The 14,278-nt window shown below is 40.6% G+C and overlaps 1 protein-coding gene across 1 annotated transcript; it reads right to left on the bottom strand.

The window, feature by feature from the left end:
- Positions 1–162: 162 nt before the first annotated feature.
- On the bottom strand, positions 163–10,389 carry LOC139383273 (cell cycle control protein 50A-like). Its single transcript, XM_071127719.1, has 7 exons — positions 9,883–10,389; positions 9,601–9,720; positions 2,685–2,792; positions 2,478–2,565; positions 2,014–2,157; positions 1,720–1,929; positions 163–1,412 (listed from the first exon to the last, which is right to left on the bottom strand). The coding sequence occupies exons 1-7, from the start codon at positions 10,129–10,131 to the stop codon at positions 1,219–1,221; spliced, it is 1,113 nt and encodes a 370-aa protein (XP_070983820.1). The 5' UTR covers positions 10,132–10,389; the 3' UTR covers positions 163–1,218.
- Positions 10,390–14,278: the final 3,889 nt, after the last annotated feature.

Genomic DNA, 14,278 nt, shown 5'->3' with positions numbered 1-14,278 from the left:
GTCCGACATTCAGTAGGCTGCTGGCTGGCAGTAAACATCTAAAATGTGTAAATTGTGAGAGCAGCCCTGTGTGTGGGAAATTACACTTTGTTATAGGGCAAGACCAAGGACTGGACCTTACATTTAATTGACTTTGAACACCATTGGTGAGGGAAACAAAAACGAATCAATAACATTTATTTTATTAACTTCTGTAATATCAGTAAATTAGCCAACACCATAAAGAATAAAAAGGCAGAATTAGCTTTGAAAGAAATAACGACCAAATGAAAAATGTAGGAACTGCATAACAAAATGTGACACTTGTAAAATGCATAGCATTTGGTCAACATTGAAATGATACATTTGTTTTGAAATAGATTGATAGTCAAGCATCATCGTAGAGACAAAGTCAGTAGCATTGGTCCATAAAAACCTTCACATAAAATGTTTAAAAAATGTTTTTGATTATACATTGGTGAGAGTCAATACAATCTGTATGTGAACATTAGGTAAAATCTATGACTGCTTTTATCCCTTAAAATGGTTGGCCCTCATTACGAACAAAGCAGAGCAACATGGCTATGAGCTTTTGTTCCCCATTTACGCCTCAGATGTATGTAAATGAAATACATTAGTACGTTCACCAGCAGGACATATTACATAAGAGTGTGGAACTTAAGTTAAAAATATAAGACAATGACAAACATCATGACAAGCATTGCTCAAATAATATACATGTTCTCCTTTGAGACAACATATGGATAAATAGAAATACACAATGTACTTAAGGTACACAGGCAACAATTTCAGCAGTCATGTCATACAAAGACACAGTATCCTAAGCTCCCAGAGCCTTCTTGTGTCTCATCCCATTAGTTTACAGGGTGTCACTAACTCTACAACACACACCTTGAGCTTATTCAGGAGGGCACAACGTTAGAAATATATTTTTTAGAACAAACTATAGTCTCAGAATCAGCAATTGTGTCAGTTCTACACAAAATATATCTATCTGGAATGTGCTGAATGTATCAACCTTCTGAACAAACACCAGACTGCAGCCTTCCCCTGGAGGTGGGGATGAGTGAGCTAACATTACAACACAAAACACAAACAAAGACCAATGCATCCAGGCTAAATCAGCAAGCAGTCCAGAGCAGAGCAGGGCCAGACCAGTGGTGGCTAGACCCAGGCATGCAGAGGGAGGAGGAGGTACGGTCTCCATACTAGGAAGACTTAGCTGGGAATGTCTGCACTGTGGTTACGGTTGCCATATTTGTGGTGGATGATGAGGAGGACGATGCCCAGGAAGAAGCAGACTGAGCCCACGGTGATGTAAGCGATGCCCAGGAAGGGGTTCTTGCCACCCATCCAGGAGATGGTGCTCAGGATCATACGCTTCCTGCCCTCGAAGCTCCGCACGGGATAATCTGAGTACATATGGTTAAAGGAAAGGAAATCTGGAATGATACAGATGGGTCAGTGAATGTTTTGTATCATGTGTAGAACTTGTGATCTATAAAAAAAAACTATACAGATCAACTATAGTGAACATTGTCAAAGATGGATTTGGACATAGATATAATTACAATTGAGTAAACCTAAATGGAATAAGTGTATAACTGAACACAAACTCGTCTCTATGCCTTCCATGTGCAATGTTCTCTCAATACAAACCTATATGCCTGCCATGAACCTCTGTGTTGTGATTTATTGCGATCGTTCTCAAAAGGATACTGTAGGTGACCTCCAGGATGTATTGTCCTAGGGGCAGAGTCGGGGTCATGTTGGGCTTCTTATGGATGATGCGGTACAGCTTGCGGAAGGTGGGCAGGGCAGCTGTCCTCATCCACACAATGAAATCCTCATTGATGAAGCCATTGTTGTCAGGGTCTGAAGGGTCCAGCTCATAGACAGATTTCCTCCAGTTGACAGGTTTGCTGGTACCTGAAGGAGGAAAAAGGCCTAGTTAGTCATGATAATTTGATTACTACTAGGCAGTTGTATCATTTTGCATGGTATGCAAATCACCTTGGAAAACTACAGTGAGGTTGTCGTTTCCACCGGGGTTCCTAAACTTCACATGCTTGTCTGTCCACCATGCAATACCCTTCTTCACCAGAGGAATCGCAGTTCTGGAGCCATTGGGGTCAATGTAATACAGCTCCAGAGTGTCTGATGAGAAAAACAGTACCACACGGCAATCAACAGCAAGACAGGTCTCTTAAGTAGTAGACCAACAGTGATGTGCTACATGGTAAACTAAAGCAAAACCACTTCAACCTGAAAAAAATCTATTTAAAAAAAGCAGACAAGACTCCATATACAAGAGTTGGCCCAAATTGGCAGACACATATCTAAATAGCATTGTAAGTAAGTACAGGAAAATATGATAAGATTGTGGTTGAGCATTAGTGTGTATTATTTTTACTTGAATCCTGTACTGGAAATGGGAAAACTATTTGCTAAGAGAAAATGTATCCCTCTGGTCTTACCATTGAAGAGGCTGTTGGCGATTGCACCACATGGAGCGATAGGCTTTTCGTCACTGGTGCGGTACGGCTCACATTCCTTGCTGGGGCTCTGTAAAGAGTGTCAAGATGTTTCAGTGCAACTGCAGGTTGTTGAAATCAAACAATTAACCATTACATTGAATGGATGTAGGCCTGTGTTCTCTCTACTAAGTGCACCTGTAAACATACCTTCAGAGAAGCTTTGTCTCCATTCAACTGGCTGTCATCTCTGGACTTCACATAGCGTCTGTGATTCTGATAGAAGTTTGACAATCCGTAGTACATGAACACGTTGCTCTAGAGGGGAAGGATTGCAGATTAAGGACCAATGAATTAGTTTAGTTATTCATCGGATGAGAGAGTAGGACTTCATAAGACAACGCAACATTGCAACCCTAAGATGAAAGAGCAGGGGGTTGGGTGAGTCTAAAGGAATTCCTGCAATCAATAACATCCTCCTATAAAAGCTGTGTTTGTGAAATAACTTTCAACACAATGTTTTAAATAGTAATGATCGATTCTGATGAAAGAGCCTGACTAATAAAAAGGGGGAAAAAAAAACACCCGTTTTTTTTTTAAAACACTACAAACTATTTTTTTTCATTTTAGCGTTGGGGAGGGAAAAAAAATACATACGACTACAACATCCACAATGCTCTCTCTATGGGCTGGCTGGCTAGCAAGCAAACATAGCTACACACAATAATACCAAAGACAATATAAGCATGTAACGAAGCTAGTGAATGCAGTTTGTTTAGGTGATTTTTACAACGCTCTCACCCTGTTCAACCTGCAGACCGATGTGCCTAACAGAGGAGTGCATTCTGAGCGATTCTGGGACAAAGAGCACTCCCCTTTTAAAGAGTGAATAGGAGTCTATTGGGCACTAGCTCAAAAACTCAACATTAGCACAAATCTCATCAAGAAGAAGTACAACATGACAAATATTTCCCAAGATATGAGATAATTAACTTGCCATCTGTAGTATCGTATAGCTTTGGAATCGTGACATAACGTATTTAAGAAAAATAGGCCCGTTTCTTGACATACAGCGCCTCAGTATTCAGACCTCGACCTTCTCCACATTTTGTTAGGTTACAGCCTTATTTTACAATTATTCCCCCCACCCCCCCTCAATCTACACACAACACCCCATAACGATAAAGCAAAAACAGGTTAAGAAATGTGCTAATTTTTATATATATATTTTTTTTACGAAACATTACATTTACATAACATTTCAGACCCTTTAATCAGTACTTTGTTGAACCACCTTCTTGGGTATGACCCTACAAGCTTGGCACACCTGTACTTGGGGAGTTTCTCCTTCTCCTCTCAAGCTCCACCAGGTTGAATGGGGAGCATAGCTACACAGCTATTTTCCGGTTGGGTTCAAGTCCGGGCTCTGGCTGGGCCACTCAAGGATATTCAGAGACTTGTCCCAAAGTCACTACAGCATTGTCTTGGCTGCATGCTTAGGGTCTTTGTCCTGTGGGAAGGTGAACTGTGGCCCCAGTCTGAGGTCCTGAGTGCTCTGGAGCAGGTTTTAAATCAAGGACCTCTCATCTTTACCTTGATCCTGACTAGTCTCCCAGTCCCTGCCGCTGAAAAACACCCCCACAGCATGATGCTGCCACCACACTTCACCATATGGATGGTGCCAGGTTTCCTCAAGACGTGATAATGGGCATTCAGGCCAAAGAGTTTAATCTTGGTGTCACCTCCCTGACCAAGGCCCTTCTCCCCTGATTGCTCAGTTTAGCCGGGAGGCCAGCTCTAAGAAGAGTCTTGGTGGTTCAAAACTTCTTCTAAAAATAGAAATCAACTTGGCAAGAGTCCATTGTCCTGCTAATAGCCCATCATGGGTGGAGGGGCTTCTTTGTATTCCAATGTATTGAATGAACGTATTAATTACAGTCGTTAACCATTCTCAGAGTGGAAACGTTGATAGAGTTAACAACCTGCTAAACTTATGAAAAACAAGTGTTTGAAAACATACAGTTGAAGTCAGAAGTTTACATACACTTAGGTTAGAGTCATTAAACTGTTTTTCAACCATTCCACACATTTCTTGTTAAACTATAGTTTCGGCAAGTCGGTTAGGACATCTACTTTGTGCATGACAAGTAATTTTTCCAACAATTGTTTAGACAGATTATTCCACTTACAATTCATTGCATCACAATTCCAGTGGGTCAGAAGTTTAAATACACTAAGTTGACTGTGCCTTTAAACAGCTTGGAAAATTCCAGAAAATGTCAATTAGCCTATCAGAAGCTTCTAAAGCCATGACATCATTTGAGTCAATTGGTGGTGTACCTGTATGATGCACTTCAAGGCCTACCTTCAAACTCAGTGCCTCTGTTTGACATCATGGGAAAACCATAAGAAATCAGCCAAGACCTGTCTGGTTCATCCTTGCGAGCAATTTTCTAACGCCTGAAGGTACAAACAATAGTACAAACAATAGTATGCAAGTATAAACACCATGGGCCCACGCAGCCGTCATACCACTCGAGCGGTGTGTTTGGGATCATTGTCATGCTGAAAGACCCAGCCACGTTTCATCTTCAATGCCCTTGCTGATGGAAGGAGGTTTTCACTCAAAATCTCACGATACATGGCCCCATTCCTTCTTTCCTTTACACGGATTAGTCATCCTTGTCCCTTTGCAGAAAAACAGCCCCAAAGCATGATGTTTCCACCCCCATGCTTCACAGTAGGTATGGTGTTCTTTGGATGCAACTCAGCATTCTTTGTCCTCCAAACACAACGAGTTGAGTTTTTACCAAAAAGTTATATTTTGGTTTCATCTGACCATGACATTCTCCCAATCGTCTTCTGGATCATCCAAATGCTCTCTAGCAAACGTCAGACGGGCCTGGACATGTACTGGCTAAAGCAGGGGGACACGTCTGGCACTGTAGGATATGAGTCCCTGGCGGCGTAGTGTGTTACTGATGGTAGGCTTTGTTACTTTGGTCCCAGCTCTCTGCAGGTCATTCACTAGGTCCCCCCGTGTGGTTCTGGGATTTTTGCTCGCCGTTCTTGTGATCATTTTGACCCCACGGGGTGAGATCTTGCGTGGAGCCCCAGATCGAGGGAGATTATCAGTGGTCTTGTATGTCTTCCATTTCCTAATATTTGCTCCCACAGTTGATTTCTTCAGACCAAGGTGCTACAATTTTGTTTCTGGTGTCCTTTGACAGCTCTTTGGTCTTGGCCATAGTGGAGTTTGGAGTGTGACTGTTTGAGGTTGTCTTTTATACTGATAACAAGTTCAAACAGATGCCATTAATACAGGTAACAAGAGGAGGACAGAGGAGCCTGTAAAAGAAGAAGTTACAGGTCTGTGAGAGCCAGAAATCTTGCTTGTTTGTAGGTGACCAAATACTTATTTTCCACCATAATTTGCAAATAAATTCATAAAAAAATCCTACAATGTGATTTTCTGGATTTTTTTCCCTCATTTTGTCTGTCATAGTTGAAGTGTACCTATGATAAAAATATGAGGCCTGTAATTTTCAAGTGGGAGAACTTGCACAAAATACTAAATACTTTTTTTCTCCAATGTAAATTATTACCTATAATGTGGATTATAATACATTTGATGTATTTTTTTTATTAGGGCAAAGCAGGCCTGTGATATTGATACATTTCCAACTTTAGTCTTGTATCAGGTGAACTGTTGTGTCCACATTTGGTCTGATAAATGCCCCATAATCTCCAAAGAGTTCTCTTCAATTGCTACTTCTATATCGATCTCTCTCTAAATAATTAAATTAGTTCAAGCATTTTACTTATAACATTAAAAATAAATGAAGGGGGCCCTTGAATAATTAAACAATAAATGAACCGCAACATGTGAGTGTTCTGTTCATACTGTATTTCACAACCTCTGCAGGTGTTTGAAGTTTTGCCTATACTGTACACAATTGAGCAAAGTAGGCTTACTCCTTATTTATTTAGGCTACATTATTCCACAGCCTAATTGTAGCCTAATCAATATCCTGAAGGATATTCAGTGAAAAGAAAAATCTGACATTGACGTCAAGGGTGGATGGCTTCTTTTCGATCGACCAAGTTTTTGGGGGGGGGGGGTCGGGGACAGCCCTAAACTCAACATCTCAAATGGGGAGACGGATTCGCTATCACAAGGACAGACTTTATTAGTGTGTTTTTCACTTTGACATCTGCTGATGTAAAAAGGGCTTTATACTGTGAGCTAACGTATTTCTGTACATTGCGCTGTTTTAGTGCCCAAGAAAGCGTAATGCTTTCAGGCCAACTGTAATAAGATTACCATTGTAAAGCAACATTTCTCCCCTTTCCAGCAAAATCAATGAGGAGACCTTGACGCTGCCCGCCTCTGCATGATTGAAGAAGGCAATGTGCTTTTTCAAAATGGCGGGTGGGGAAGCGAATCCTGCTGCGTGATAGAGAAAGATAAGCCGTGTGGGGAAACAGCTTTTTTCCTCCCGATCTGTCCAACTATTTCACGTCTAAAAAGTAAATAAAACACTATAAAGAGTTTATATAACGTGTCATTACATACCTAATTGAAGTTGTTTCAAATTTGAGTGCGATTTTTGGGGCGGCGCGCTAAAGTTATCTTCAGAAGTAAACAGCGGCTGTTGCGGCTTTTTAAGAGTCATGATGGCTTGCATTCAGTTGTATGACTTACCCTGTCTTATTTTTAAACTGAGAGAGACGTGCTACACCTGGTGGAGAGAGGTTGTACGACACAGAATGAGTTATATGTTACGTCATGACACGTCACAATTTAATGCATAGCGTCGGAGGGGTCAGTTTATTCTACTTTTCTCCAATACTAATCGGGCCATTACCATGTCGATTAATGCTTGAATAGAAATGTAGTTCACTCCCCAGATTTTGATGCCAACACAGTTGCTAGAGTCCCATTCGTTTTCATTGCAGCCTCGTTTGAATGCCGCGGTTGCGCAAATTTGTACGGAATGTGGTTCGTCAACAGTATTTGCTATTAAAACAAATATAAAATGTATATAAAAAAATACAAAAAGGTAGCCCTGTATAGGCTACTTGATCAGCCCGCAAATGAAAGATAAACCACCTGCTATTGAAATGCTGCACCTATCATTCACTTTCCTGTCAGATCTTGACCCATGGCAGGATGGGTCAAGAATATATACTTCGTTTTTTCCTTCCGGGCCAGTAGCTTTCAGTTGGCACTGGCCCAGTGTGCCACTGGCAAATATACCTGAATATCGAACCCTGCTGTGTAAGGTGCGCGTAAGGCCTATACGTCTACCACTTTGTGTAGTCGTTAGCGATGCTAATGATGGTCGTAGCATTTTCAGGTAGATGGAAAGGCAATTAAAAGTAGATTTGCCTACCTGGCAGAATCATGATTATTTGCATAAATCCAGTAGCCATGTGTTTTGAGAACATCATCACAAGTGCACTGTGTGGCTGGTACACACCTGAGTTAAAGGATAACTATACAAAAAAAAACTAAATTTCTCAGATTCTCTCAAAAATGGTTCCCTGATGTGGTTTATGCATTGTTGTGGACTGGGGGAAATCAGTCCTCCTCCCCCCTTATTTGTGTGTGATCAGTAAGGTTTTCCAATTCTGCCCTCTAGAGAATTTTGCAGAAGACAACACATAGCACTTTGAAATCTGCAACAACAGGATCTGGTTATAAGACATCCTGACCAGTTTTCAACCAGTAAAGACGACTTCATCATGTCTTATGCCCAATGGGTAGTGAGTGTTTGGAACAACAATGGCTGGACATTGGTGGCAGGGCTTGCAAACTATTACAGACTACAAAGGGAAGCGCAGCCGCGAGCTGCCCAGTGAAACGAGCCTACCAGACGAGCTAAATCCCTTCTATGCTCGCTTTGAGGCAAGCAATACTGAGGCATGCATGAGAGCATCAGCTGTTCTGGACGACTGTGATCACGCTCTCCGTAGCCAACGCGAGTAAGACCTTAAAACAGGTCAACATTCACAAGGCCGTGGGGCCAGACGGATTACCAGGACGTGTGCTCCGGCCATGTGCTGACCAACTGGCAGGTGTCCTCACTGACATTTTCAACATGTCCCTGATTGAGTCTGTAATACCAACATGTTTCAAGCAGACCACCATAGTCCCTGTGCCCAAAAACACTAACGCAACCTGCTTAAATGACTACAAACCCATAGCACTAAAGTCCGCAGCCATGAAGTGCTTTGAAAGTCTGGTAATGGCTCGCATTAACACCATTACCCCAGAAACCCTAGACTCACTCCAATTTGCATACCGCCCAAACAGATCCAGATTATGCAATCTACTGCATCCACACTGCCCTTTTCCACCTGGACAAAAGGAACACCTATGTGAGAATGCTATTCATTGACTACAGCTCAGTGTTCAACACCATAGGACCCCTCAGGGGTCGTTGCTCATTCCCCTCCTGTACTCCCTGTTAACCCACGACTGCTTGGCCAGGCACAACTCCAACACCATCATTAAGTTTGCAAAAGACAACAGTGGTAGGCCTGACCACCGACAACGAGGAGACAGCCTATAGAATGTTTGCTCTACTACCGCATGGCAAGCGGTACCGGAACGCCAAGTCTAGGACCAAAAGTTTGACAGTTTTTACCCCTAAAACATAAGACTCCTGAACAAGTAATCAAATGGCTGCCTGGAATATTTGCATTGTCCCGCCCCCCACCCCCCTCTTTTACACTGCTGCTACTCTGTCTATCATATATGCATAGTCACTTTAACCATACCTACATGTACATACTACCTAAATCAGCCCGACTAACCGGTGCCTGTATATAGCATTGCTGCTGTTATTTTTCACTGTCTTTTTGCTGTTGTTTTTATTTCTTTACTTATCTATTGTTCACCTAATACCCATTTCTTACTTAAAAATCACACTGTTGGTTAGGGCCTGTAAGTAAGCATTTCACTGTAAGGTCTACACCAGTTGTATTCAGCACATGTGACAAATAAACTGATTTGCTCTGCAAACACTAACATCAATTATTGAATGATTAGCCTACACTTTTAACTGTGATTATGCAGTAGTTTGGGCACCGTAAAGGTTGCAGGTTCTGCTCAGCTTACCTCAAATGGTTGATCCAGAGAGAAGGGAACAGAGCAGGTACATGGCTTTGTGCTGTTCCAGCTGTAGCTTTGAGAGCAGTTATAGCACGGACTTGACATGTCAACACCAGTGTAATCGATCTGTAAAGTAAAATGATCAATGACACTTGTGTATATAAATAAGTGTTATACACTAAATACAGACAAGAACTGAAAGATAGCTAGCCAAACAGAGCTAATACATACATACACAATAAATTGGCTACTTCCTGTTGTGTTGGCTTGCTAGTTGGTTAACGTTACCTCTAACTCTTTGATGTTGTTTGATGTCACGAATAGGCCAATGCCGATTGGGATAAAGATGAGACCAATGACAAAGAAAGCAGGAAGAACAGTGCCGGCTGTCAAAATAGGTTGCCAAGCGGGCAGTCTTTGTTGTTTGAAAGCAGTGTTGTCCGGCTTTTTATTTTTGACAGTTCCTGCTCCTCCATGGCCAATAGCAGCAGGCTGGTGCCCGTCCTCTTCCTTAGCGTTGTAGTTAGACGCCATCATGGCTGCAGTTCTCGTCGAGCAAAATAATCCACACTGTCAACAATAGTGACAGCTGGCTATGTCGCGAGAAAGCAGATTGATTGATTCCCTTAGAAACTAAAGTTATCTTCTCTATAATGTTACGTAACATTAAATGTAATCACTTAAAACATACAAACATTTTGGATCCGCTTTTGAGAGGATTTCGATCTACTGCGAAAGTCGGCAGCTAAGGATGAGATTGAATCCGGAAGCTCCTAAACCAATGGTGTTGCACGTGATCAGTTGAGTAGCACGTCCCTTTTATGCAACATTTTTTTAAAAGACACTCACTAGCCAATGAGGCCATATAAATTCATCAGAAAAAATGTGGCAGAGGTTCGAAACTATGAAGTCATACGAACAGAAAATGTTCAAGGATTGTATAAATCCTATACAACAGTGTAATCAATCATTTTGAATTGATCACTTCATTGTGTCTCTCCGTGTTTCAGGACATGTCATCATATCATATGAACTGTCCCTCGCCATCTTTGGAGGATACATGCACTCAAAGACTTGGCCTCTATTGGTTGACATAACTAAAGCTAGGCTACTCATGATGATGTATACATTACTATTGTTATGATTATCCTCATATGATTTCAGTGATGCAGTACATGCAGGGGCTGACTGGGACCAGAAATCGCCTCTGGCATATCTAACAAACAAAAATTCCCTTGAGGCCCATTTTATTCCTTGAAGCTCCCATTATTATCCAGATAATTATCATTTTGCAAAAAATAAACAAATTAGACAGGCCCACTTGGCAAAAAATGGACCAGCCAAGATGGTCAGTCTGCCCCCAGTCTGTGCATATACATGTAGGCTAATCAGACTTCCCTGAAGTCCATCTGGGAGAAATTACAATATTATATTATATTTTATTACATTATATTTACCCATGTTCACTGATTGTAATTTGTGAAGTAAAGTGGCCTAATATGATTGTGGCATTATATGGAACCCACGGTATTGTTAAATACTTGATTCTGATTGGCTTAAAAGGCATTTTAGAGTTTAAATTATAAATAAGGGTTTGCTTTGATATCATCAGTATGATTCACTTTACAGAGTGTCTGAGGTAAATGGCCCTGTGCTTTTATCTGCCCAACGGTATCTTCATTCAGGATTGGACGGGCCTTTTGTATAAGCGTGTGCAAGGTAGGCATATGGGTTAAGCTACAATTACTACTTTTAATGTTTTAGTTCAAAAGGCTCAGTCAAAACAACAAACTTTTGCAATCATTACTTGAGTTGAACATAATTGCAACTTTACATGCCAACCTGGACAGGTACATTGGACAGGTACATTTACCCAGACACTGACTCATGCAATGCATTATACATAGCCCAATGATATCTATGCCTATTACTGGCTCATTCTAAAATAGCCCAGGGTATCATAGTCCAAAATCAGCTTTGGCCATTGGGAATGATCATTGACTGAACATTACAAATTACCATGGCAATAATACATCACAATAGTTATTATGTTTCTATGTTTTCCAGACCCTAAACATATTGTAGCCTGGAGACGTGTCTTTTCTGATGTAGCAGTCATTACATTGCTGACCCAGATAGGATGGGCATCACATAAAGGATTAGCTTAATCTGGAATCATGGATACCTTTCCTGTATTTAGTCAGTCACCAGATTATTTACTTACCTCAGAAGGACCCCTGAGTTTGACTCTGGAATATCTGGAAGCACTGTCTCATGTCGAATTGTTATTGTTCTTTCTCTGAAATGTTTACCTGACTGTTTCATTAAGGCCAGCGCATCACAATCGGAAACTATTGGGCAAACGTGGGACAATGTTGTTCAAAATAACAGGGGACAAGATTTTCATGGCGGTAAGCACTCAAAAGGGACAAGAAAGAGGATTTTGTCATCCACCATCTCAGATAAATTGTTATGACATTTCTGTTGTTAGAAACGGCTAAGATTAGCATTCCTGCAACATTCTTTTGTTGAAATATAATTTGATCACTGAGAAATTAAGCTATTTGATTGCACCCAAATGTGGCCATTTTAATTTATGGGATTCATATAATATTCAATAAATATAGTACCTAACATCTGATTTGGATCAGACTTTTTTTTCGAACAGTGAGTTAGACATGAGGAATCCAAATAAATGTTCAAAAGCCCCCCACGGACCCTTCAGACTCCACGCCAATCACACCCCAACAACAACTATATAGTATAATTTTTATGTCTGAAAAGTAGTATGGAGCTATGGCTCAGGGTATGTGTTTCTTCAACCTATGCAATGTATTCTCAGTGAATTTGGTGATGATATTTTCCCCCTGTTCAGATAAATTAGTAATTGAAGTTGTTGGGTTTATGTCCCATTCTGATATTACCCCTAGATGGCGCTGTTCCAGGTGATTTAATCTATGGACAAGGTATTAAAGAAATCCACGAGTTGTTTTTTTTGTCCACTGTTTCAAATGAAATCTTTTTAGCATTTGTGGCACAAAGCGGAATACGTGGAATGGTGTCAAATACAGTACATCAAACCTGGTTTCCATGTGTTTGAAGCCATTCCATTCGCTTCGTTCCAGCCATTATTATGTGCAGTACTTCCCTCAGCAGCCTCCACTGATAAAAATGTATTTTGTAACTCAATGATATTACTTATAGATGATTTGGATATGAAGCACGGAAAAGCTAATATGGGTATCATTGATTTGCATTGGATTTGTGCCGCAAATGCTAAAAAGTTAGATTTATGGATTTCTGTCATACCTTGTCCCAGGGGCGTAACTTTGGTTTTAGAAGTGATGGGGACAGAATTATTATTATTATTTATTTAAAATTTTTTAGGGGGCAATATTGCAGATAGATCAATGTAATTGTTTGCATCATTTCCAATCCCCTATATATTTCTTTGTAAATATATTTAAAAATATATATTTTCCTTTTCCCCTAATATCATCTCTCCCCTAATTGGAGTAAACTAACAACACTTAAGCCTCTATTTCCAGTTTATACATACTATATACATTTTACAGCCACAGTATATTTTACAATAGTTATCTTTTGTTTGTTTTTAGTCCCAGCTCCACTCAACCCCTCCCATCTTTCTCTGAACACCATCCAGTTTTGATTTCTATTTGCCATATATTTTTCAACTGAGCTGTGATGTTTCACAGAAGTTCTAAACCTATCTATTCTCATAGATTCTACATATTGTACATTTACATTTAAAAAAATTGCTCAGAGTATTATTATATTATTGATCGATTGACTATGACTTTTTAAATGAACCAGCAGTGCTATTTGCAAAGGTGTACATAATTTGCAAAGGTGTACATAACAAGAAGAGGGTCTGGGGTTCCTCCCATGTTTGGGGGCATCTAAAGCACATGTCCTGCATTTCTACACAATTTAATATGACCCATGGCCCTTCTAGCCATCTTTATTTAGAACAGCAAAAAGTAAGCAAAAATGCCCACAGTCATCAAGCTAGGTAAGAGACCTTTAACCTTTAACCAATAGCCTAACAATAGCCTAACAATAGCCTAACAAATCTCTTACAAATAAAGTAAAAATAATTAACTTTTGATGGTTTTTAAGACATCCTCTATATCAAATTTCAGCCAGACCACCCAGCCAACCTGAGCCGCCTTCACGCCAACCCCCACCAGTCTAGTCAATAACTGAACTCTTTCACCAACTTCCTTACCATTTTTTTTAATGTCTCAGTCTCAATGGAAAGGTTTGGAAAACAAAAGTTGAATGAAAACACACATGCATCTACACATTAACACACAGGAACAGTACACCCTACATATAATTCATATCATAGGCCTAATAGTACTGTAGACCTCTTTTAATTTGCACACAATATAGCTGGGTCGCCCCGTCTTGCCCTTAGTGGCTCACGGCCCTGTAGCGCCCCAACCCAAGACAACCCAACTCATCTTTAGGATCTTAGTGAAACATTAATTATTGGTTTCAGGTGTGTTAGACCAAGGCCAGAGTGACAAGACTACAGCTGACCCCCAAGGCCAGGACTGAGAAGCCCAGCAGCTAGGGATTGTCTAAATAGGTATCTCCCCTGACGTGGGCATGTTTTCAATACAGACTCCTTTTGTCATACAGAATTCCATATAAGGCA

This window comes from Oncorhynchus clarkii, chromosome 25, assembly GCF_045791955.1.
Source record: "Oncorhynchus clarkii lewisi isolate Uvic-CL-2024 chromosome 25, UVic_Ocla_1.0, whole genome shotgun sequence".
Taxonomy (NCBI): Eukaryota; Metazoa; Chordata; class Actinopteri; order Salmoniformes; family Salmonidae; genus Oncorhynchus; species Oncorhynchus clarkii.
The sequence above is the reverse complement of the archived record's forward strand: the minus strand, read 5'-3'. Positions and strand labels throughout refer to the sequence as shown.